Source organism: Electrophorus electricus, chromosome 6 (genome assembly GCF_013358815.1).
Source record: "Electrophorus electricus isolate fEleEle1 chromosome 6, fEleEle1.pri, whole genome shotgun sequence".
NCBI lineage: Eukaryota > Metazoa > Chordata > Actinopteri > Gymnotiformes > Gymnotidae > Electrophorus > Electrophorus electricus.
This window is the reverse complement of record NC_049540.1, coordinates 30,256,159-30,282,033: the sequence shown is the minus strand read 5'-3', so window position 1 is coordinate 30,282,033 and position 25,875 is coordinate 30,256,159. Positions and strand designations below refer to the sequence as shown.

General features: G+C 44.4%; 2 protein-coding genes across 3 annotated transcripts in view; both read left to right on the top strand.

The window, feature by feature from the left end:
- Window positions 1–8,736, top strand: part of tmprss15 (transmembrane serine protease 15) — a 12,610-nt gene extending 3,874 nt beyond the window's left edge. The window contains exons 6-24 of the mRNA XM_035527142.1: window positions 1–79; window positions 193–302; window positions 659–796; window positions 1,481–1,630; window positions 1,922–2,027; window positions 2,316–2,463; window positions 2,991–3,132; window positions 3,396–3,485; window positions 3,639–3,764; window positions 3,884–4,024; window positions 4,114–4,224; window positions 5,263–5,395; window positions 6,271–6,366; window positions 7,164–7,213; window positions 7,303–7,540; window positions 7,642–7,823; window positions 8,094–8,189; window positions 8,274–8,413; window positions 8,554–8,736. The exon at window positions 1–79 is cut by the window's left edge and continues 30 nt beyond it. Coding sequence (XP_035383035.1) covers window positions 1–79; window positions 193–302; window positions 659–796; window positions 1,481–1,630; window positions 1,922–2,027; window positions 2,316–2,463; window positions 2,991–3,132; window positions 3,396–3,485; window positions 3,639–3,764; window positions 3,884–4,024; window positions 4,114–4,224; window positions 5,263–5,395; window positions 6,271–6,366; window positions 7,164–7,213; window positions 7,303–7,540; window positions 7,642–7,823; window positions 8,094–8,189; window positions 8,274–8,413; window positions 8,554–8,736 — 2,459 coding nt within the window. The remainder of the gene's footprint in view (window positions 80–192; window positions 303–658; window positions 797–1,480; window positions 1,631–1,921; window positions 2,028–2,315; window positions 2,464–2,990; window positions 3,133–3,395; window positions 3,486–3,638; window positions 3,765–3,883; window positions 4,025–4,113; window positions 4,225–5,262; window positions 5,396–6,270; window positions 6,367–7,163; window positions 7,214–7,302; window positions 7,541–7,641; window positions 7,824–8,093; window positions 8,190–8,273; window positions 8,414–8,553) is intronic.
- A 1,195-nt stretch (window positions 8,737–9,931) lies between these two features.
- poglut3 (protein O-glucosyltransferase 3) lies at window positions 9,932–16,074 on the top strand. 2 transcript variants are annotated; one of them, XM_026995881.2, is made up of 8 exons: window positions 9,932–10,441; window positions 10,852–11,049; window positions 11,836–12,119; window positions 13,099–13,315; window positions 13,925–14,121; window positions 14,251–14,445; window positions 15,064–15,168; window positions 15,287–16,074. In XM_026995881.2, the coding sequence occupies exons 1-8, from the start codon at window positions 10,213–10,215 to the stop codon at window positions 15,428–15,430; spliced, it is 1,569 nt and encodes a 522-aa protein (XP_026851682.2). In that variant the 5' UTR covers window positions 9,932–10,212; the 3' UTR covers window positions 15,431–16,074. The 2 variants fall into 2 exon arrangements, with proteins under 2 accessions (XP_026851682.2, XP_026851683.2); XM_026995882.2 differs by having other exon boundaries at window positions 10,358–10,441; window positions 10,893–11,049.
- The last annotated feature ends 9,801 nt before the right edge of the window (window positions 16,075–25,875 follow it).

Sequence of the window (25,875 nt, the reverse complement as noted above, 5' to 3'; positions counted from 1 at the left end):
TTGGTCCATCTGGTTATTTTCATTCTAAGAACTTCCCCCTGGATTATGACAATAACACTGCTTGCCGCTGGATTATACGGTATGACTCTGTTTCTTTGTCACATAGGCTCCAAACACATCTCCTTTCTACTGCCAATTGTGCTGTAAAAATCTCTAAACCAAAACAAACAAATTCACTACATTTTCCTACAGTGCTAACGATGGTCTAGCCATAAAGATCATCTTTGAGGTTTTCCAAACCCAGAAAGATGTGGATATTCTAGTTCTTTATGAAGGAATTGGACCTGGGAAAAAGAGGGAATGTGAGTTCATGGCTAATTTGCATAACCTGTACATGATCTTTGTTGTTATTATTATATGCTTTGCATTAAGAATGTAGCCTTTGACATAAATAAAGTTCTACATTTAGGTTCTGTGTACTCTTTTTCAGTGCAGCCATGCTGGAGTTTGAGTTTAGATGCCATATTGTGCACTGTCGTGTCCAGTGTCACAGTGTTAGTGGTGTTAAGTGTCCAAGCTCAGTGATCTGTGTGGCTATTGACCCAAATGATTGTTTTAGAAGCACAAATCTTAGTGTCTAGAAACAGTTCCTAGTTTGAATGTTTAATTTGACATTAGATCTCTTTAAGACAAAGTCTTTTTCCCTCCTTTTCCTCAGACTTGCTGTCAGGTTCCTCCCCAGGGACAATATGGTTGCTGTCTTCCGAGGTGACTGTAGAATTCTCCTCCAACTTAATCATAAACGAACAAGGCTTCAGTGCCACGTACTGGGCCGAGGACATCACTCATCTGTCCAGTAAGTCTCAATTTAAAAGGAAATCAATATATACTTGGGTAGCATGTGTAGAAATATCTACCAACCTTGGCTTCCGCCAGAGGTTTTCCAGTTGATAAATATATGCATTGACCTCCAAACCAAAGCTGCTTCAGGTACAGCAGCCAGAACACATGTACCCTTCTAAGACAGTCTCCATCACACCATCACATCTCCTTCTGCGGATGACAGTCTCCAGTTTGTACATTTAAAATTAGCACAGTAATTGAAAGTCTCAGTATTTAGGAAACCTGGAGTGAGTGAGTGCTGTTTGGTTGAGGGGACTTGGGCCATCCCAGGATTCACTCGAACTCATTACTGCTCCGTTTCTGAATCAGGATAAAATCATGCAGTAAGGTCAGCCATACTTAATACTGTAACGTTGGTGGCCTGAGTGCTGATGGGTGTGGAACGGGACGCACAGACTCCCTGCATAAAGTGACACATTTATTAACATAAAACACGAATGACAACGGTCTGTTATTACTGACAGACATGACATAGATTTAACTAAACGCAGGCTACAGTAACATTTAACAATGACTACACACATTTTACATACATACAGCGCCTCTGTTATATTACCTTTATGTTTACTCTGTTGTGTCACTTCCTTCAGTGAATATGAACAATTTTGGTAATGGTGGTTGTCATGTGCTCTTTCAGATGAGGAGAAGATCAACTGCACGTTTGAGGAGGGATTCTGTTTTTGGAGGCAGGACCATGAGGATGATGATGACTGGATAAGAGCAAAGGGCTTCACCTTTCCTGCCCTTACTGGACCCCTCTATGACCACACCCTGGGAAACGAGTCAGGTAAGACCCCACACTTGACTCAGGGTAGACCCTATACCTGAGTCAGGAATGACCTCACGCCTGTGTCAGATAAGTCTCCACACCTGAGTCAGGTAAAACCCCACACCTGTGTCATGTAAGACCCTACACCTGAGCCACTGCAAACCTAAGAAATTAAACAAGGAAACAATAGCTTCAGCCTAACATTGTGCAAAGATCCTGTAAACTGCATAGGCCTACTGTCATATACATGCTTAAAATTCTCCTGAGTAGAGTGTGTCTTTGTATGTAAATATTACATTGATTTTACAGGATATTACATTATAACCCAAAGCAGCCAAGGATACTGGAGAAAGGCTTATCGCATCCAGAGTCTCCCTTTGGCTTCGGAAAATGGATCAGTGTGTCTGCGATTCTGGTTTGTTGCTAGCTTGGCCTTCATCTCTTAGCAACACATCGTCCTTTGTAATATTTAGAGCTACATGCAGTATAATATCTTTGTAATATCTAGAGCTACATGCAGTATAGTATCTTTGTAATATCTAAAGCAACATGCAGCATAATATCTTTGTAATATCTAGAGCAACATCTGTGTATTGTATTTGCTTCTTTGTGTGTATATTCTCTCCTTACGGCTCTACCTTTCCCTATGTGCACACGGCTCTCACGTGTACAATTGTATATAAATGTCTCGCTCCTTCTCCAGGTATCATATGTATGGGATGGATGTTTGGCGTTTGATAATAATGACAAAACACGAGTCAGCAATATCCACTCTCTTCCTGAAAGAGGGTAACTATGGTGACAACTGGAACTATGGACAAATAACAATAAACCACACAGCAGATCACATGGTTAGAGCCCTCAAAAAGTACAGACTTACCTTCCTGATATCTTGCCCCCTTCCTAATATCTTATTTTTTTGCATGTTTGTCACACTTAAATGTTTCAGATCATCAAAAAAATGTAAACATTAGATAAAGATAACACAAGTAAACACAATATGCAGTTTTTAAATGAAGGTTTTTATTAATAAGGGGAAAAACCCAAACCTACATGGCCCTGTGTGAAAAAGTGATTGCCCTGAAAATAAGATATCAGGAAAGAGGCGAACACTTTTTCACACCAGTGTGTGTGTGTGTGTGTGTGTGTGTGTATCCTAGCACACTTATATTTAGTAACTAGTGAAATATTAGCAAGATTTGTTTGAGAAGACTTTTGCATTTGGAACAGGTGCTGTAAATCTCCCACATCATGGTCTCTGGGTGTAGTTCTTTTTTCTTTAACACAATTTCTTTCCTTTTTTTCTTTGAAGATTCATGGAGGCCCATGTTGTCCATTTCATTCACTTTGTCCATTCTGTGTTTGACGTGATGTCCAGGTTGTTTTTGAAGCACAGAAGAACGGTGGCTTGAGGAACAATATTGCACTAGATGACATCAGCATGACCTCTGGTCCATGTGGAGAGGGGGTACCAGGTCCGACTACAGACCCCCATATCACCATCCCGCCTCCTACACCAAGTACAGGAATCTTAGTGTAACAGCACTGACTGCCACACCATGTACCCCAACAAAGATAAGACCATCCAGGGGCAGCCTGGCACTGTGAACTGTGTTGAGAAGTCTCTTAGATGCTGTGTCGTATAGTATAACATCACAGACATCTTTCTCTGTTTGACACTGGGTCACAGTTCTGTTACAGACAGACTGAAATTCTATTATTAATGTTCATATAAATTCATGTTATTTGTTTCTTGCTTATTGTTATTTTTCCACTATACCAGGTGACTGTGGAGGTCCTTTTGATCTCTATTTATCAAACTCAACATTCAGCTCTCCAAACTACCCAAATAACTATGGAAATCAATACTCATGTAAGTATTTAAAGCAGCTTGTTCTGTGGTCAGTCAGTATACCTGCTGGAGTCCTTCTCTGATTCAGTAAGTGTTCTCTTGTAGTAAATTAAATAATATGACTGTCTCACATTTGCTCATGTTCTTTGAGGTATATTATGTGATTTTGATCAGGTTTGTGGATTTTGCATGCTGAGGACGGGCAAAATATCCAACTACATTTCCAAGATTTTGGCACAGAGACATCATATGATGTGGTGGAGGTCCGAGATGGAGAGGAGCCTCACTCCAGGCTGCTAGGTGAGAAATCAGTCCAAGACCCCTTCAGTTCATCCTTTGCTCCCCCTCTGTTTATGAAAGACACACATGGAATTCATGTCGTCCCCTCTGTCGTCCTTCCCATGTCTTCTACCCTGAAGCTGTCCTGACTGGAAATCGTGTCTTTCCTGATCTGTTCTCCACAACGTCTCGGTTGACAGTGAGGTTTACGACTGACCTTACGGGAAAAGACCGTGGCTTTCTGGCGAATTTCAGTACAGGCATCCACTTGGGGCAGCCAGGTGAACCGGGCGACTGTGAGAATGCCAAATGTGTTTTCACCAAAGAAAGGGTTTGAAATCACTTTAAAAAACATTATCTTGCATTGCAGAGGCTTGTGAGACTGGCCAGTATCAGTGCAGGTCAGGAGAGTGTGTGCCTAGTTCCAGTGTGTGTGATGGCACAGTTAGCTGCCCAGATGGTTCTGATGAATCTTACTGTGGTGAGTGTTTACTGCGATTAGTAATGTTCACTCTGAGCACAGTAATGCTGGCTGGGGTTGTGTGGGAGGGTATTTTTGTCCCTTATGGCTCAATATTAATGGAACCCTTTTAGTGAGATACATTTATACATTATTAACACACAGCTATATTTATTTATGGCATTTGGCCGACGCTTTTATCCAAAGCAACTTACAGTTCTGACTGAACACAACTTGGGTAACTGAGGGCTCCAAGAGTGGCAACTTGGCAGTGGTGGGACTTGAACCTTGTGATTACTAGTCCACTACGTCTAGTCCACTGCCCTGTACACTGCTGTGAACACTGTGCTAGGCCAGTATAGCTGAAGTGCAGTCTGTCTGAGTGATGCACACAGGTTACTACAGCATGGTCTCTACATTGTCCAAAACCTACACCTTAATGTTACACAGCACAGCACACAACATACACACACAGCACGGCATAAAAACATTGCGAAAGCCAACCTGTGTACACAGCAGTTATGTGCTGCTCTATTGGGTAAGCACAGTACATAATATTAATGTACGGCAATGTCTGATCTGATTACTGTAATGACACCCCACCATCCCCACTCGTTTAAACACTATGGTAACGGCACCCACCCATCGCTACTCCTGTTTAAACACACCCACAGATGTATCCCTACCCACAGTTGTATCCACACCCACAGATGTCACCGTGCCCACAGATGTATCCCTGCCCACAGATCTCACTGTGCCCACAGAGGTATCCCTGCCCACAGTTGTATCCACACCCACAGACGTATCCATGCCCACAGATGTATCCCTGCCCAAAGTTGTATCCCCACCCACAGATGTGTCCATGTGACCATGCCCCCACTATCACAGACTCCTTAGCCCCTGCCTTGATAAAGTCTGGTGCAAATGAGTTTATGTTTAAATTTAAAAAAAGAAATAATAATAATAATATGCTTTTATAAAGTCTTAAGGGCTACAGGGTCAGGGTAATATTTGATGTTTAACTATGTTGTACTGATTATCTTTTACATTTTGCTGTAGTGCATTTGATGTCCGTAAATGCCACAGGAGCTCAGCGTCTGAGAATTCAGGTTGAGAAGATCCTCTACACAGTTTGTGCAGAGGTCTGGAGCCACCAACTCCCCAACTTCTTCTGCCGCTATCTGGGCTTCAGGTGATGATCACTCATACTTAGAGTAGACATGCATCTGTTGTGTAAGGGTACCCATGTATCCTTTTTGTAGGGGTACCCATGCATCCATATTGTAGGTGTAAGGGTTGGCACCAGGCCAAGGCCCCCTCTGGCCACCAGGGGGAGGCCTGAAGTCAACCACACTACTAATCAGGCTTGATGCCCAACAGCTGGGCTAGGCCTATATAAGCCCAGTGACCCAGTCACTCAGTGCTGGGTCTTTGCTAAAGTGTTGAGCCAAGCTCCTAGCTGCTAACTCTGGGTATTGAGGTCTGTGAGCCCTTGTGTCACACCTCTCTTCTGCTCTGTGAGGGTGTCTGTATTACTCCCCCTCTCTTCTCCAGCTTCCCTTAGTCATTAAAGCACCTCCCTGTTTTCTGGTTTTGTTTGGGAAGTTTTAGTTTTGTTTTCCTAAGTGCATCAGGGCTGCCGTTCTCTTGTGGTGTCCTTTGTTTTCCTTTTTTTTCCCCTCCTGTTTTTTGTCCTCCATTCCTTTGAGGCGCGACGTGCTCACAGGTCGTTTGATGGCCGCCACAGTCTAGCAGGCGCTCATTCACCTCGCAATAAAGTGGCCGGGGTTGACTCCCCACCTCTGTTTTTTTACTTCTTGTTTGATCTGTTCTGAGATCCAACTGTTCTGCACACGGGCCCACCATCATTAAAGCGTGGTAGCTCACCCAGTAGAGTGTTGGTGTCGCCACCAATCTGACCTGTGTTCGAGCCCCGTTACAGTAGGTGTACCCATGTATCTGTAGTGTAAGGGTACTCCTCTCTACTGCTGGAGCTATACTGCCTAACCTTAATACTTAAATTTAATTGTAAATTCCTTTCTTCTAATAATCTGCTGCTTTATCAAGGTCAGGAAACATTTCGTTTGTGCCGCTTTCAGAAGAGGACAGTCCCTTCGCTACTGTCACCCTTACTACAGAGGGCACCCTGGAGCTAAAACCAAGGTACAGCAGCATTTACAAAGGAGAGTTTAATTTTAAACATATTAGGCAGGAGGTGAACACTCAGTTCTTGAAGTTGATGTGCTGAAAGCAGGAAAAATGTGTGAGAATTCAAGAGTGAATGGATCTGAGTGACTTTGACAAGGGCCAAATTATGATGGCTGGATGACTGGAGCATCTACAGAACAGCAGGTCTTCCTGGTATGCTGTAGTTACAACCATAAGTTGTCCAAAGAAAGAGAACTGCTGATAGGGTCCTGGTTGTCCAAGACTCACTGATCAGTGTGGGGCGTGGCCTGTCTGCTCTGATCCCACAGAAGAGCTACTGGAGCATAAATGACTCCAGTATAAATGACCATAAATATGCTGGAGCATAAATGACTGAAAGCCTTAATGCTGGCTATGATATAAAGGCATCAGAACACAGAATGTATCACAACTTCACAACTTCGTATGGGGCTGTGTAGTCACAGACCGCTCAGAGTGTCCATGCTGAACTCTGTCACTGCTGAAAGCTCCTACAATGGGTCTGTGAGCACCAGAACTGGACTGTGGAGCAGTGGAAGGTCTGATGAATCACATTTTCACTTACATTATGTGGATCAGATGGCACTAGGATACACTATGGGAAGGAGGCAAGCAGAGTCAGGTGATTTTAATGGTTTGGCTGATTGGAACACATACAAACAGTGGGTACTTAATCCAAAATTTCATCTATGTCCATAATCTTTTTTTGCCATTTCTAAACATGTAAAATAGAATAGTAATATTTCAAAATGTTCTTTTTGTTTGTTTAAAAGTGAAAAATGTCCAGGTGAAAAGGTCATATCGCTATACTGTAGCGACCATCGTAAGTATGGAGCAGGAGTTTTGATTTTCATTTAAATTCCCACTACAGAGAAAAACAGCGCAAACCTTAAACTGGCCCCTGTGTTACAGCATGTGGAACCCGGAAGATTGCAGTGGGGACCAGCTCCAGGTCGTCTACACTGAAAGAGGCATCATCAGAAAAGCAGGAAACAAGCTATTATGGGATGGGCCGAGTGGTGGGAGGGGAAGATGCACAGAAGGGGGCGTGGCCATGGATGGTGTCTCTTAAATGGCAGGGCCGGCATGTCTGTGGAGCAGCTTTGATTGACAGGGAGTGGCTGGTCACAGCTGCCCACTGTGTCTATGGGTAAGAGCTTGTTGGCAAAATGTCCCAATAAGATATTTCCATGTCATTCAGAAAGAAAACAAACTTTTAGAACGTGAAATTTTTGATCAATCTGTCTGTAGAAAGAACATTCACTTGTCGTACTGGGAAGCTGTGTTGGGTGTGCATACTCAGAATAATGATGAAACTTCTGAAAGACAAACCCATCTAGTGGACCAAGTCATCATGAACCAGCTCTACAACAGGGAGACTAAAGATGCAGACATTGCACTGATGCATTTGAAGACCCAGGTGAACTTCACAGGTAGGTTATCTACATGCTGTGTCTGAACATTTATGGCATTTAGCTGACACTTTTATCCAAAGCAATTTAGAATTATGACTGAGTACAACTTGAGTAATTGGGCCTTGCTCAAGGGCCCAACAGTGGCAACTTGGTAGTGGTGGGATTGAACCAGCAACCTTCTGATTACTAGTCAAGTACCTTAACCATTGAGCTACCACTGCCCTGAACAGCCTCTTATTTCCCACATCTCTGGAGCCTTTTAAATGATAACCCTAACCCTTCCTGCAGACTACATCCAGCCAATCTGCCTGCCTGTCCCAAAGCAACAGTTTGAACCAGGAAGAAAATGTGTAATAGCTGGTTGGGGATATCTAACTGAAGGTGGTCAGTAAGCCTCACATTTGTTTATAAATACACACACATACACACAGGCTCAGTGGCTAACAGTTGTGTGACTGTGCTACACAGGCTCAGTGGCTAACATACTGCAGCAGGCAGTTTTGCCCATCCTTAGCAGAGCTCAATGTCAGGAGTGGCTGCCGGAATATGACATCACGGAGCGCATGGTGTGTGCGGGCTACGCTGAGGGAGGTATCGACAGTTGCAAGGTCTGCATGGCAAAGCACAGCTAAGCAGTTTATACCTTTTAAATATCAGAGATTTACTGTTATGTAGCGAGATCTTCTATCGTTCTTGGAGTAGCTACTGACCAAGAGCTGCCTGCTGTGCCACTGTGTCACTGGTCCAGGGTGATTCTGGAGGTCCACTGATGTGTGAAGAAGATAACCACTGGGTCTTAGTGGGTGTGACAGCATTCGGAAAGGGCTGTGGTCAACCCCAGCGCCCGGGAGCGTATGCCCGTGTCAGCCAGTTCACAGACTGGGTATTGGAGACCCGACGGCTGTCCTCAGTCTGGCACGGTGATGGATGAGGACACTATCGCAGCACTGCTCGTGGAGTTGGACATGTATATCGGGGTTTCCATTACAACTAAACTTATCTGAGTCACATGGGGCAGTGTCCCAGACCTTAATTAGGACAAACTGCATGTCCACTGGAGATTCACCATAGGTGCCGCAATTTGGAATTAAAATTAAAATTAAATTAAAATTATATATTGGACACTTGAACTGAAGAATATATGAAGAATAGATGTTTTCTATAATATAGTAACTGGGTACTAATGGTTTAACAACATGAAGGTCAAGGAATTAAATGTGAATTTGGGAGTTAAATTAGCTAAAAATTGACTTGGCCTGTTGGATACAAGGAACAATACAAGAAATGTTTAAAAAAAAATCAACATTCCAAATTCACCTATATCAAATACAGATTTTTCTAAAGATTTTTAATGGATTAAAAATAAATCAATACACCAATGACAAACACTACATTTCTTCTGGACATCTGTGGTGTAGACCGCAGGTGTTTATTAACGCTGAGCTCAAAGCTTCATTTGTTCTTGCTCACCTTGTGTCTTAGCACGTCTTGAAAACAGCCACAGGTTGCTGTGCTCGGAGTTGCCAAGTCCCCATCACCATCTCACTATACGAGGATTATGAGAGACCCATAAATATATTAATTATGCTCAGCCCCCACTTTATTAGAAAACATGGCACACATGTACAGTAAGGCCTTCGTTGCTGTGTCCAGTGTATGTTCACATCAGACTTCCGTCTGTTAGCCACTCTCCAGCCTCTGGGGAAGCGCTTCCAAAGGTGTGATGACTGTGGGCTTGAAGGATTTTCATGTTTTAGCAGAAAGGAATTTAAATACAAAACCTACTGCCCTTTTCTCTCTAGTCACGGCTTCACAGTGCTCCTGACGTTACCCTATTCATGCCAGCATGAAGATACTTGGGTAGAAACTAGAGAGCAGTTCTGTAACTCAATGTGGGCCATTAAACAAATACATTGGTTTTACATTAACGTTTGATGTTGAAGACCGTGTCAGCTCTACACCTCACAACCTACACCACACCTTCACTGGTGCTGCACGTTGTTTTACTGCACTCCCAGTCCCACGAGGGAGGCCAAAACGTGAATATGCTCGTGCTATACCCTATCCTAAAGGACTGACGTTGCAGTTCGATTTGCATCTCTCGCGGAAACCCCTACCTCGCGCCGTCTCTAAAGGCGGAACATATAGATTTCGTTGTTGTACGCCATCGGATTTATTTTCGCAGTACGCAGCAGTTCTTAAGTATGAGAAAAATGATAAACTCGTTCTTAAGATAACCAGAAGTGCGTTTCAGATCCCGACGCCGTTAACTTAAAGACTGCACTGTGGATTTGCCCGTAACAGATAAAGTGCATGTGGCACTTTGTAATGTCCAGTCACGTGGCACCAAGTACTCGGACGCCTCCTTGCTCGCGCGAGACCCGACACGAGGAAGGGCGCAGTCAAAATGGTGTTACGGAGAAACGTCTCTTTCAGTCCGGGAAGTGCCGTAGCGGTTTGCATCGTGGCCATCCTGGCGGGTGGCGCGAGACTGGCTTGCTGCCAGGATGGGGAAATAATCCCCGAGCAGTGCGTGATCTGGGGCCCGGGGCTGCACGCGCAGCGCGTGCTGCCTGTGCGCTACTTCTACATCCAGGCCGTCGGTCCGAGCGGAAAACACCTGCGCGTGTCCCCCGGTAAGACGCCTGCTTTTACAGCTCCACGCTCGCGCATTCGTTCACTTCGGAGTTTTGGAGACTCGTGCAACTGAGCTGGAGCATTCGCGGTTGCACACGCGCAGTGTAACACGTAAGTCGAGTGTGATGACCGTTTAAACCGGTTTCTCCTGGGGTGTCCTGCGCTCGGGGCTTATAATCCATTCACCACAAACCCCGGTCCTGACATCCATGAGCGCTGCGCGTTATTCCCTAATACGATGGCCTTTTAACAGACCCACTATATCTTTATTCGCTGTGAAATGTTCAGTAATGTCTTTTTTTTTTTTTTTAATAGTAAAATGTATTTCTGCACTTTGCATTTGATATGTTGTCCCTCAGCATTGACCTACCCATTCATACTATTGCTCCTTGTTCGTTTTGAATATTAGGTAAAGACTCATTCAAAGTGAAAATAAGCTCTCTGTCACAGACGGAACATGTCCGTATCCACGCTCCCCCGCCACTGGACCGGGGAGACGGCTCTTTCTTGATCCGGTTCCGTATGTATGGGAGCTCCGTTAACGGGCTGAAGGTGGAGGTGTTTTACAAAGACAAACTGGTGGGCCAGTCTCCATACATTCTTAAAGGTACGGTGTGCTGTTTGCTACAGAAATGTTAGGTTAATGTATGAATGGCCAAAAGCAAAGACTTTTGTTATAGTTTTTGTCTACACAAAAAGTCAAAATAAAAGTCTCTGCTTATGGAAGTGTACAGTTATATTTCATAATTCAGCGATGTGAACCAGGACAGAGAACATGTTCCAGGCCTAAAATTCTTCCTTTACTAGGGATCTGCTGCCACATACAGTTTAGTAATGCTGAAATTAAACTGCCTGGTTCGTTTTAAAGTCCAGTCTTTTGAATGCTTTTCAGCAGCTGTTACAGATGAACCACTCTGAGCATCTCCACTGGTCAGAGTTAGTCCTTGGGTATGGGATGACTGGCTAATGCTGTGTTAGGGTTCTCATCCGAAGGTTGTATTTGTCAAATGCTTAACTAGTAAATTTAGGACTTCACTCTGTTCCGGTGCTTGTCAGAAGATCTGACCGCTACACACGAGCAGCACAGAGATCTGGAAGATACTCATTTTGCTTTTTCTTTATTTAAAAAGTTGAGTTCCACCTCCTCCTTTCAGTTTCATGCATACAACAAGTGCTGAAATGCACCAGGGATGTTTTCTCAGGTTTTTTCATGTGGAAGTTTGAGATTTTCTCTGAGGCAGAAGGTTAAAGGTCACAGTATATGTCACATCTCGTGAACTTCTGTATCATCTCGAATCCTGAGCGTTCTGCTCAGCGGTGGGACGGTGTTGTGCGTGAGCACTGCACTGGAGCTCCGCTTTGCCCTCAGAGCTGTTCCCTCTCGTCGGTCCAGGTCCAGTGTATCATGAGTACTGCTCCTGCCCTGAGGCAGATGCGGAGGCCTGGCAGCAGCTCCTGCAGTGCCCTGCGGAAGAGCCCCAGATTCAGACAGATTTCAGCCCCTTCTCCTCTATTGACCTCCAGCGGCTGCGGGAGGAGGTGCCCAGACGCTTCTCCAACAGGGGCGGACTTCTCCACTACACCATTCTCAACAACCAGGTGTACCGGCGCTCGCTGGGCAGGTACACAGACTTCAGGATGTTCTCAGATGAGATGCTGCTCTCGCTCGCCCGTAAAGTGAGTGACTCAGTCTTCTGCCAGGCTTGTCATTTTCCTTTTTTCTATTTTTTTTTTATTTTGCATGTGCTGACACTTGGATGGACATTAGAGTTATAATTACACATTGCAATAAGGCTTCATATACCTACATATACTGGAAAATCATACAAGACATACATACAAGTGCATTCTGCATACAAGGTTTCTGATCAGATCAATAATGCTTGTATCCATGGTTTTACACATTGCTCTATAAGGACTGTTAGAGAGCCAAATGTTGATCAGAGGCAGAGCTGCTTAGGCCTGGTCTCCAGTGAAGATGGTCTCCAGTGAAGATGGTCTCCAGTGAAGATGGTCTCCAGTGAAGATGGTCTCCAGTGTAGTTATCTTAGCGGCTGTGAGAGGGCAGCAGAACGCACTGTGGAATAAAGGGGTACGATAAGGAAGCATCATTCAGCCAAAATGAGCTGAGTGACGTGTGTGTGTGTGTGTGTGTGTGTGTGTGTGTGTGTGTGTGTGTGTGTGTGTGTGTGTGTGTGTGTATACACACAGTGTATGGGACAGAACGCAGGCCACCTGACCAGAGTAAAGAGATACGATACAATACACAAGCGAAAGGAGGGAGTGGCCCACGTAAACACAGCTCCAGCTAGTTCCACAGCACCTGACTAACTAATGTTACCATCTGCTGACACACAGCCAGAGTATTAGCAGTTAGAACATCTCAGAATACATACAGAGTCAATCTGTAAATCAAAAAGCAGATGTGTGACATGTTATGTGATAAGACTTGTGTTGTCATGAGATTTGTGTTCTCATGCGTTGGTCATGCCGGAAGGTTCTTTTGCTCAGGAGTAGTGACAGTCTGTATGAATGTCTGCCCTGTTTCAGTGAGGTCAGATACGGCCTCTCAGCAGATCTGACGGAGGAGGATGTCGATTAGGTGTGATGGGGTTTTTGTTCCTGTTATTTCACATCCATTCTTTTCTTTTAAAAGGTGCAGCTGCCTGATGTCGAGTTCTTCCTCAATGTGGGTGACTGGCCGTTAGAGACCCGAAAGCTCAGTGACGTTCCTGGACCTCTACCAATCATCTCCTGGTGCGGCTCCACGGACACACGGGACATTGTCCTGCCCACCTATGACATCACTCACTCCACCCTCGAGACTCTGAGAGGTGTATCCAATGACCTCCTCTCCATCCAGGGAAACACAGGTGTGTATTTTTCCTTTACTGTGTCTTTAAACTATATTTAACTTAATTATTCTGGTCCAAAATCATCATCTGTACATGAGGATAAAGTTGTTCTTGAACTTAGTTTACATTAAATTAAGCATTATAACAGGGGAGTCCCTGTTATAGACATTTACCGTGATCTTTAAAAATGAAATATTGAAATGTTAATAATACACATAAAAAAATCTACTGCCAGTAATTAAGGCAGATGTTTGCATTGTAAATTTGGGAATTTAATATACTTAAAACAACATTTGATTTTCGTACAAGGTAGTGAAAACTCCGGTTACTACTAAACCAACTATATATGGAAATGGTACCAGAGAAAGAAACACGCACACAAACACACCCACACCCACACACACTAATATTACATGAACACCAGTGCAGCGCCTTGTACATTTTTTGTTCAGATTCTCTGTGGATATTGTGATATTTTTATCGTGAATTCTTTTGGCCACAATAATGTTGTAGTGAACCTCTGACCTGGTGACAGCCCTGTGGTGTACTGATGCAGTGCTGCTCATGTCAGCTCAAGCTGTTGGTGGAAGGTATCACCAGTAGAGTGCTCCGGTCACCCTGCCCCAGGTCCTGCGTGGGCAAACAAAACCAGCCAGGCCTTTTTCCGAGGCAGGGACAGCCGGGAGGAGCGCTTAAATCTCGTCGCCATGTCACAGAAGCATCCGGACTTGCTCGATGCTGGAATCACGGCCTTCTTCTTTTTCCGGGAGCGAGAGAAGGAGCTGGGAAAAGCCCCGCTGGTTGGGTTCTTCGACTTCTTTAAGGTGAGAAGCACAATAAATCTGCAGCCACCAAAGTCAAGTTGTTAGTGGAGTTACTAACTAAGTGTGTGTGTGTCTGACTGCGTCGGCATCCGAGGTGTTGACGCTCCTCCGTCCCCTTGTCTTGGCCAGTTTAAGTACCAGGTTAACGTGGATGGCACCGTAGCGGCCTACAGGTTCCCCTACCTAATGCTGGGCAACAGTTTGGTGCTGAAACAGGACTCCTCCTACTACGAGCACTTCTACACGCACCTGTATCCAGGGCGCCACTATATCCCCGTGAGGAGAACACTGGACGATCTCATCCAGAAGATCCAGTGGGCCAAGGTGAGGAACACAATCTGCTCAGTAATGTGTGTATGTGTGTGTGTGTGTGTGCGCGTGCGTGCAGACTTTACTCCACACACCCATGGACATGATCAGACAGGGTGTGTGGAGATCAGGGTGTGTGGAGTAAAGTCTGCAAGGTGATTGAGAGAACTGATCACTCAGATCATGCTGAGAAGACAGTGGTAGCTCAGTGGTTAAGGTACCGGTTCAAGTCCCACCACTGCCAGGTTGCCACTCTTGTGGCCACTGAACAAGACCCTTAACCCTCAATTTCTCAAGTTGTACTCAGCCATAATTGTAAGTCACTTACAAAAGAGTCAGCTAAATGCCGTAAATGTAAGACACCGTTAAATCATCTGTTAAATTACTAAAGACACAGTTCTCTTATACAAAGTGTGTAGTGGCTGTGGTCTGTGCTGTGGTCTGACCTGTAGTGACTGTAGCATGTGCTGTAACCTGTGGAGTGGTCTGTGCTGTAGTGACTGTACCCTGTGCTGTGGTCTACCTTGAGTTTCATGCTGAACTTCATGCAGTTGTTTGTGTCATGGCTCTGCCCGGCCAGGTGCCCGTACGTGTGGTTGGCATTAAATGGTGCATCACCCTTTCACTCCACAGGACAATGATGAGGAAGCGGAGGCAGTGGCCAAGGCAGGGCAGGAGGTGGCGAGAGAGGTCCTCCAACCCCACCGCCTCTACTGTTACTACTACACTGTCCTCAAGGTACGAACCACTGCAGTGTTCAGCAGACGCAATTATTCAGGGATCAGTGAGGCTGGATTTCTGGTGTCAGCACATGGGTTATGGGTGGTGAGCTCCTGACCAGTTTCTCTGTTTACAGTCGTACGCCAGTCGGCAGAGCGGGAAACCTGTCATCCACGGCGACATGGAGCTGGTGCCTCAGCCATCTGACGGTTCTGCAGCGTGTTCCTGTGAGAAGAGAACTGCCACACAGGAGCCCCGACGGGAGAGTGATGAGCTCTGACTCCATCGCACCCTCCACCTGAGTCTGACCCCTAACCCTGACACCACCACGTCTTCCCAGGATCCTCAGCAGACAGAGGTGCAGTTTTAGAACTGTGACACTCCTGTTTCTCCAAGTGCCTCTTAAAGCTTAAAGATGTCGGCTCATTGCACACGGCTTCAGCTCAGAGCTGTAACACCCAGGCCGTATACCTACGCTTCAGCTCAGAGCCGTAACACCCAGGCCGTATACCTACGCTTCAGCTCAGAGCCGTAACACCCAGGCCTTTATCCCTACGCTTCAGCTCAGAGCCGTAACACCCAGGCCTTTATCCCTACGCTTCAGCTCAGAGCCGTAACACCCAGGCCTTTATCCCTACGCTTCAGCTCAGAGCCGTAACACCCAGGCCTTTATCCCTACGCTTCAGCTCAGAGCCGTAACACCTGGCCTGTATCCCTACGCTTCAGCTCAGAGCCGTAACGCCTGGCCCGTATCACTATGCTGGACCGATAAAACAGGACCGAGCCCTTGAATATTCTTGTTTTTTTTTTTTGTTTTTTTTTTCTTGAGAGTTCATTCACACAAGCCACTGAAACTATGAAGAACCACAATGGACTGTGTTAATATTTCCATTATATGTAAATAAAGTAAAACTTTCGTTACAATGTGTGCTTTTATTAACTCGCCACCTGAAATATGTTTCTTACCAATTTGATGTACAATGTTATGTCCTCAAAGAGAAAGATGTTTGTTCCTCTTGTCTTTGTCATGTTGTTCCTTCCATAAGCTTCTCTGTGGTGCTCCACAGTGATATGGAGTTGTGGTCCAAGGAGATCATGACATATACAGACACCCTGCTGTGAAGAGATTGGACAAAAGAATCCCTAGTGAAGTGCAGAGGTGAAACTCTGTCCTGCGTCTTTGCTGAAGGACTGTGAGATCTCCACGTTATGACCAGTATCAGAATAATACTGAACCAAACCTGAGCACAACAGTGCCTTGTGTTCATAATAATCTGAGAACAAGTGCACATAGTGAAGAAAATGCCTCAGGAGGGTCTGAGCCTCCATACATGAAGCAAACACAACTGCTCACATTGGGTAGGGAACCTGATCCACAAAGGAGCAATATGACTGCAGGTTCTCACTGCAGCGAAGCAGGAGCCACACCTGATAAAGCCAACCGGTTTATGAGTCCAGTAAACTAAGAATCAGGAGCATCTGATTGATGGGAATAAAGTGAGAATCTGTAGCTGCAGTGGTCTGATCCCTCCATTGGGTCACATGGTGCAGATGTGTGGTTGTGTTTTTGTATAATCAGGCCTGTACCAGATGCTGTGTTCTGTGCCAAGCTCAGCTACTCCGACTGTCAGCTTGAGTTAATGTGCTGAACCTGGAGCAGATCTGCCAGTCAGGACCTCTAATGAGTTGGGTCAGGAGGAGGCAGTTGTGTTGTTGAGAAGTTTTAAACCTCTTTTTCACTAGTCAGCATTTTTAATCCCATGTTTCCCATGTCCGTCATCCCACCTCAGTTTTAGAACAGTTCTTCACCCTTGATGCACCGAGGGTGCAAAGTAGGAATTCTGTTTCTGGTCCTGCTGCGTAAAGAACTGGTTGTCACTCTTCTGCAGTCCTGAGAGCTCATGGCAGCCAGCCATCACAGCACCTCCATGTGCTCTGGAGGCGGTTTTCCCGGCACTGCTCTGCTGAGCAACCTTCTGTTTTTGTAGAGTTGGGAAGAGGCAGAGGGTGGTGTAGACATCCCTTTGTCCTCAGATCCAATTTATCAGTGTCCAAATCACCTCCAGGTGTAACTAAACGTGGCTCAAGGAAAGCAACGTCTTGCTATCGGGCCATGTACAGCTATTCAACAACTGCCACAAAAATGAAACCAACTTCTGTGCACTACAGTCCACAGAAGACCATCTTCTGGTATATGTGTTAAGATGACCCATACAGTATTCCTTGCTTTATTATGGAACGCCAGTAAACATGGACTAGCTATTCCTGCAGATTCTCAGGATTCTTGATCCACCTTCTGCAACAAGAAGCCATCACTGGTGACCTACACAGTGCACACGGCACAGGTTTGTGTTTGAGCGTCTGTGATCTATAAACCTCACTTACGCGCATTCACTGTGGGGTCTGTTATCTGTGTACCAGTGTAGCAATTGTCTGGTAGCTCCAGAACCACAGCCCCATGATGAAGGACTCCCTCCTTAGTTGTTTGTGGTCTTTTCTCTGTTGAGTGTGCGTCTGCACAGATGTGGGTCTGCAGTGTGTAAATCGTTACAGTGCTGACAGATTAGATTAGTGAGTCAGAAATGTACTGTTGGACACGCAGCAGATAAGGGAACCCTTTTCATTTGTAATATTTACTTTTTATTCTAATTTGTTTTGCATAAATGTTTCAGTGTAATATTGCTCAGCTCATTGAAGCCATAAACACATTTTTATAAATAAACACACACTACTCAGATGAAGGGCTTATTTGCTTATTTCATCAGCGCCGATCGTGTGTGTGTGTGTGTGTGTGTTACTGTGTTCCTTTTTTCCCCTTCAAAATCTGTACCAAGATGAGCAGAGTTGCCCCATTAATAAATGCAACAGAACCAACAAGCAGTTGTAATCTGTTGTAGTGGAATTAGTAGTAATAATGTTAGTGGTAGTAGTAGTAATAGTGGTGGTGGTGGTGGTGCTAGTAGTGTTAGTATTATTAGTGCTAATCATAGTAGTAATAGTGTTAGTTGTAGTAGTTGTGTTAGTAGTAATAGTATTAGTCATAGTAGTAATAGTGTTAGTAGTAATAGTGTTAGTCGTAGTAGGAGTTGGAGTTGTACTGTGTGTTCTGATAATTGTGATAAATAGTGTAGTTTGATGAAGCTGGACACCACCTGGTTGCTAGGAGACTGTGTAGAGTGTATTTGCTCCTCAGTGGGTTCAGAGTTTCCTGCCCTAAACTGATCTCTTGGAGGAGGAAACCTGAAATGTGGAAGACCAAACGTGAACGTGCATGGAACCTGTGTAGAACAGGCATAGAACAGGCCTAGAACAGGAGGAAGTGAAAAGTAAATTGGACAGGATCTGCTGTCAAGTCCGAGAGTTTTAATACCCTACAGAATTTACCCAGACACCAGAACACACTGCTAATATTTTCAGGTGAGTGGAGCTTTCATCAGTAGCTACCAACACAGTGTCACATTTCCTGATTTCAGAAATAGTGAAACAGTTGTACAAAAAAAAAATGTCTTATCCTTCAGTTCTCCAACAAGGATGCTTCAGGGAGACAGGATCGTCAGGCTGAAACCTAGCCAAAGAACGCTTACTTAATAAAGCACACAGATTTAGTTCACTGTCCTTCAGAAGCTGAACCTCTCGTGTAATGGGTACTGTGGGTAATGGCATAGACGGTGTCAGGGTGGGGTTTGTACTCTTAGACATTAACGCGGTGCTTAACTTGGTTATGAGTTTGTAACACTTCTCCAGAAGTGCCTGTCATTACATCGCAGTACGTCCCTGCCAGTTGACGATGATTAATGGGGCTCTTTTTCCTCCGACAGTAATGGGACAATTGAGTTGTTTAACTTTGCTGATTTTGCCGCTTATAGCCACTATGATTAATGAAGTCTTTATTTTTATTACAGATAGTGGGTGTGTAGTTGAGCTGTTTAACTGGGCTGCTTTATAACAGACCCGTCTCTGGTGGTTTCATCTACAGTTTCACTGGTTTTAACTGGTGCAAATGTGACATTGGAAATGGGAGGAGCCTAGGACTGGCTGCGCAGAGCTTGCGTCTACACAAGACAACAGCCGGCTTGAAAATAAATAAAGGTAAGTCCTGTATTCAATAAAATCTCAGTTAATTACCACTCTTATAGATTTTCATATAGAGTTTCATAGGAATATTTAAGTTCATTGGTCTGAAACCAGTACTCACTATGATGTCATCTATAGAGTGGGAGTGGTGGGACTATGCGCGTGTAATTCTGGCCACTAGATGGGGCACTTGTGCTTTTTTGGATCCAGTCAAGTGCACAGTATCTGTCAATGTGGACATGGGAAAGTTCATCAAAAGGAATTAAGCTGAATTAAGTGAATTAACTGAAAGCCTACTGCAGTCACACTACAGACAGCAGAACATCAGCTCACTAATCACACTGCCTGGTCACGACTGCAGAAAGCCCTGCCAGTCCCTAACACATGCGGCACTCAGTGCAGTTTCAGCTCTCTAACAAACATGTATGTGGTCACCAACTGCTTCTGAAAGTCAAGAACAAAAGTGTTCTATGTTTAAGTTGGCTCAGACTGGTAACACATACTGTTCATACTGGTCTACAGGGGTCCTGTTATGGGTATCTCTTACTACCATACTACAGTGTTCTACATTCCACATCACTTATCAGTACATTTGTTTTTATGACATTATACTCATCTTGACAGAAAAATATTTATACATATTTTCCAGCATGTTTCAGATCTGTATTAGCTGACAAATACCATGTTGAACAGCTATTTGCAAAGCCCCGCCCCCACACCACACCTGCCCACACGACATACTATTCCAGAGCATTAGCTCCACCCACAACACTCCACACCAGTGCATTAGCCCCACCTCCATGACACACTATACCAGTGCATTAGCCCCGCCCCACAACACACCACACCAATGCATTAGCCCCGCCCCACAACACACAACACCAATGCATTAGCCTATGACAGAAAGGTCTGCTGTGTGAACAGAGCTTATTGGACTCCGACCTGACAGACAGAAGGCAGCACTGCTCTGAGACTTGCCCACCGGCTCGGTCCTGTTCAGACTGCAGCTCCAGTCTGTGTCTGGATGAAGTAGGACAGAGAGCGTCAGTTTTGTTGAGCTGCTTTACACTCAGTGTGGTTATGTGTCGCAGTAATTAAGTGTGAGTGGACAGTATCTGAAGCCTCCATTGACAATGTTTGGTGTGTATACACGCACCAATGACACTGATATAATATGAATATATTTTGATATTTCCCAAATAATATTTTGATTTCCCAAACAGCATATGTTGGTCTCAGATCGAATGGCCACAGCGTGTTTCTGTTACTCACTGGTGTACTTGAATACTTTAATACCCCTATAAAAAATCTGTGGAGCATACGACTGAAATTTCCCCTCTTTTCCTTTAGATGACAGGTGAATGTTCAGGGCTGTTTTCTGTTAGTGAGTTTACAGCTCCATCTGAAGCAAATGGTCCCTGAGTTACCAAATAAACATAACAACACTTACAGATGTGTAGCACCTGTAATCCCAGCAAATCCAAGCGGGCATCATGGAATCAGGACATGACAGAGATGTTTCCTTTAGACTTCAGAACTGTGTCCTGACATCCTGGGATCACGATATAACACATTTTTAGATGCCAGAGTGAAGTGTCATGAAATAATGTGATCGTGACAGGATAGATGTGTGTGATAAACTTTCTTCAGGAGTTTTCACAATTCAAGTTTCTCTCTCTCTGCATATCTATCCTCCCCCTCTTTTGTCTATCTATCTATCTATCTATCTATCTATCTATCTATCTATCTATCTATCTATCTATCTATCTATCTATCTATCTATCTATCTATCTATCTATCTATCTATCTATCTATCTATCCTCCCCCTCTTTTGTCTTGTCTCTCATTGCTTCTCCTTCTCTCTCCCTCAATCACCCTCTCTCTCCATCCCTATCCTCCTTCTCTCTTGTCTGTCTATCTATCTATCTATCTATCTATCTATCTATCTATCTATCTATCTATCTATCTATCTATCTATCTATCTATCTATCTATCTATCTATCTATCTATCTATCTATCTATCTATCTATCTATCCTCCTCTCTTCTGTCTCTCTCTCTCGCTCTCTGTCATTTCACTGCGGTGTATTTAATCCGAGCCTGTACTGTGCAGTACTGTCACATGTAGCCTGACACTCCTCTACTCCAATCCCCGTGCTCTCCCCATTCCGCCTTATGTAACACAAACGCTTTCTCCATGGTTACGTACTCCAGTAGGGGGAGATGTTGCTTCGTGCCTGATGTTTCATGCTTTCACATCTTGAACATGAAGTCTTCAGAAGTCCAATCTTTTTCTCTCTGCTGAAGGGGCGGAAGGTGTCGTTGACTCTAGAGGACTTGGAGACCTAATGCCTTGTGAATGTGGTGGTTCAGTTTGAAACAGATCAGGATTATCTCCCTTTGGAGTAGAAAAAGCTCAATTCTTTCTGAGGTCCTAAAACACTTGTATTTGCTAAGATTAAACATGCAGCTCAGACAGCATCCAGTCTGTCCAAACTGGTGAAGCGCAACTTCTTGGGAGTGTTTTTTTACAAACACCACAAAGCTCAAACTTTCTAAAGAGACTGACAGACAGATGTGTGAATGGGTGGATGTGACCCAACTCACCATTGAAGCTTTCTGCAGTATCACAAACACACAATTACAAAATTAAAATAATACAAATACAATACTAAACAAAATGCCTTTTTTTATCCAACATATTACAAATAACACATTCACATCAAGAACTGTGGCAGACCAGTAGCATACTGTGACATTATGGTTTTCACTGAACCTTTTATTCAGAGCTAGTGAGAGTATTTTGACTGTCCCCAAAGGCCATCAGAATGAACCCATCACGGTAGTTACTAGTTACATCCCTCTGAATGCTGGAGGTGTGGATGTGTTCATGACATGTGAAAAGGTTTGTTCATGTGTGTCAGTTTGTTGGACACTGATACAATAACTACAGCAGTCTCTAAAGAAAACTCATACAACCTGACAGTTCTGGGTGGTTGTATTTTTGTACATTTGTAGTATTTGTGTCATATGTCTGTGTTAAAATAGTACATGAACTTTTCCACATCCAGATCTGAATCCTGTATCCTGTGTAACTGCAAGGGCGCCTTTTAGACACTGAATACTGAGAATCCTCCAGTCTTTGAGATAGAGCCACACCACCATCACTATCTCCTCCAGTCTTTGAGATAGAGCCACTCCACCATCGCTATCTCCTCCAGTCTTTGAGATAGAGCCACTCCACCATCACTATCTCCTCCAGTCTTTGAGATAGAGCCACTCCACCATCGCTATCTCCTCCAGTCTTTGAGATAGAGCCACTCCACCATCACTATCTCCTCCAGTCTTTGAGATAGAGCCACTCCACCATCACTATTTCCTCCAGTCTTTGAGATAGAGCCACTCCACCATCACTATCTCCTCCAGTCTTTGAGATAGAGCCACTCCACCATCACTATTTCCTCCAGTCTTTGAGATAGAGCCACTCCACCATCACTATCTCCTTCAGTCTTTGAGATAGAGCCACTCCACCATCACTATCTCCTTGGGCCCTCGGATGACGGCAGCTGTAGCCATGCTGACAGTGAAAGGTTTGGTAGACGGACAAGCCTGTGATTGAACATTAAACCTGATGCAGTTTTACTTGCTGTTGCTGCTGTCAGATGTTAACAGACCTTTTCTGAGACATTTGTAGATTACAGATACATATAATCCTGAAAAGCGACTGGATTTGAAGAATTTCTTCTAAACTCATTAGGCTAAAGGAGGAGAGTGGAGGGAAGATTGTTTTAATCATTTGATGTCACTGTTTAAACTAAACAGTGTGAATGCCCAGTTGTCTCTTATTGGTCTGGATGGTGAAGTGGTTGGTCTGGTGAATGGTGTAGGTTATAAAGTGGAAACTGTGAGAAAATAAAAGTGGTGTATGGTGTAGTGGAGATACTAAGCTCATCAGATAATCAGACCTAAACTTAAATGAGTTTCAGAATTCCTTCGCATTTATTCACATCATGTCAGTTTTGAAGATGTCTACTTTGGACTGTGTCTGGGTCCCACATCATCAGGGTTTTGAGGGTTGGATGGCCCAATGTTCAGAATAGTGTTTTGGTAGCTCTTTGCATTGTTATTTACACAGGCTGGTTTTATAGGTCAATATGATTCTACTTTTGTAACAGATGGATTGCAATACTAGCCAGCAGCCACCAGGGCCACGAGCCAGGAGCTAATCAGTGCTCCTTAGCCTGATCTCCCTCAGGTGGCCCCACCTTATATAGCAGCTTCACAAAGGCCACTCTTTAACTATTGGTGTGTATTGTGTGTGCTAAGCTTGCTGGTAACTGGAATTCTCAAATATGAGATTCTCTGCTTGTCTTCGTCTTGCCACCTTTTCTTTGAGGGACAGTTTTCCCATCTCTTTCAGTTGTCTGTCTCAGTCTGGGTTCTTTGTCCTGTCCCACCCGTAGAGTGGTAACTAGAGTCTGGGTCCCTGACTTGGACAGTCCCGGTTCAGTCCCTGGACCGTGTAAGTTTGCTCTGTTTGTTTCTTTTAGTTGAAGTGGCTGGGGTTTGTTCACCTGTAAATTTGTCCTGTCTGGTTGGTGAGCTCCCTTCCTCCCCCAGGTCTCCACTCAGGAGTCCCACCCTCTCTTTTCCTAGGTTACACACCCACGTCCCCCTCACTCTCACCGTAGTGGCTAGACCTGTGTGCTCTTAGTCCTCCAGTCCTTCAGGTCAGACCCTGTCTCTGCCGCCTGGTGGCCTTCAGTTCAGACCCTGTCTCTGCCGCCTGGTGGCCTTCAGTTCAGACCCTGTCTCTGCCGCCGGGTGGCCTTCAGTTCAGACCCTGTCTCTGCCGCCTGGTGGCCTTCAGTTCAGACCCTGTCTCTGCCGCCTGGTGGCCTTCAGTTCAGACCCTGTCTCTGCCGCCTGGTGGCCTTCAGTTCAGACCCTGTCTCTGCTGCCTGGTGGCCTTCAGTTTTGACTCTTCTCTCCAGTCCCCTTCCTTCTCCACTCCATCTGCCTTTGGGTCCTGGGACAGGAACTTTGGGGAACATGGCATGCTGGTGTTGTGCAGGCTTGGGGGTCTTGTCGAACTGGACAGTGGAATCATCACTAGATATCAGAGCATGAGGTCTGCAGATGAACTTGACCTGTTCTGCTCTGACTATTTTAAATATTCTACTTTTTTTCATCTGAAAGTGCCCCAGTACAGGAATTCCACCTACCCCATCTTTATGTCCAATGCAGGAAGGTTTGCTTACGTCTTAAGACACGATGCTGTGCTTCCAATCTGAAATGAGTCTTTTACACATGTTGTAAGGCATTAATGGCTGAGTCAAGGAAACCACTGGGATGTGAATGAATCTAAACTAAGATAATTGGATGATTCATTATTAATGATTATTGCCTGACAAAACATTTGACATGCTGGCAGTTCAAATCATCTTCAGTTTTGTTTTTTTCTGGTTAAGTGAGTTGTTCTGTCAGCTCTGCTGATGAGGAGGTGATGAAGAGTAATTACATGGAGTATAATAATAATCATAATAATAATAGTAATACATAAGATTTATATAGCATTTTTCAAGAGCCCAAAGTTTCTCTTATGCAATATTATGCTAATGACCAGCATCAGATGACGGGCTTTATTTCCCACATTTGCAGGAAACGTCCTTCACTAGTCCCAGTTAAATGTTAATTGCCAGTAGCAATCAATAATCAATAAATAATCCATCTCCCGGAACCTTTCCATAGCTGACAGTAGAATACAGTGGGCAGTAGTTCAAGTTCAAGTTCAACTTCAAGTTTATTGTCATTTCAGCTATATACAAGTACACAACAAAAATGAGACAGTGTTCCTCCAGGACCATGGTGCAACACAAAACAACAGTGCAACAGACAACATGCTACACAAGTGCAAACAGTCCAATATAGTGCAAAATGTCATTAAATAAACAATAATAAATACAGGACAGGACAAATACAAAATGAGTAGACAGTGCAATTTAGTACAGTACACAGTACTGGGCATATGTAAAGCGAGTTGTGCATAGCAATCAGTGATATGCTAACCTGAACATAGCAGTCACTGGTAGCAGCCAGAACAGTTCAGAGTACAGTGCTGGTTTAATGCAGTACTCTAGCAGCAAGTAGGATAATGAAGTCGGTGGTTAAGGTACTTGACTTGTAATTGTAAGTTTGCTGGTTCAAGCCCCAGCACTGCCAAGTTGCCACTGTATGGCCAGTGAGCAAGGCCCTTAACCCTCAATTGATTAAGTTGGACTCAGTCGTAATTGTAAGTTGCTTTGGATAAAAGCGTCAGCTACATGTAAATGTACAGCTTCTCAATCAATACTCGTGTGATCCTGAGTTCCTGCACCAGTATGGCCCATCAGGAAACCAGTTAAGACACAATGGAAAGAACATGGCTCCAGTCATTGCGCAGGATGCTTTCTGAGTCTGAGTTTCTAGTGTCCACTGAGCCTACAGATGACTTTGTTTTGATCGACGGATTAAAGGTACCCTGGGTAGTGGACCCGTGGCGCCGTCCTGTGTGAGTGACGTGTCTGAGGTCCATCTGGAACGGCTTTATGAGGGAAGGGTTATTTTGGGTCAGTGAGGTAATATCGACAGTGTGACGTATCAGAGATACAGAC

What these genes read in the sequence shown, in the direction of transcription:
- poglut3 (XM_026995881.2), top strand. Translation starts at nt 10,213, where the DNA reads ATGGTGTTACGGAGAAACGTCTCTTTCAGTCCGGGAAGTGCCGTAGCG. An exon ending in ACACCTGCGCGTGTCCCCCG is followed by an intron (nt 10,442 to 10,851) that starts GTAAGACGCCTG and finishes TTTGAATATTAG; the next exon opens with GTAAAGACTCATTCAAAGTG. An exon ending in TGCTCTCGCTCGCCCGTAAA is followed by an intron (nt 12,120 to 13,098) that starts GTGAGTGACTCA and finishes TTCTTTTAAAAG; the next exon opens with GTGCAGCTGCCTGATGTCGA.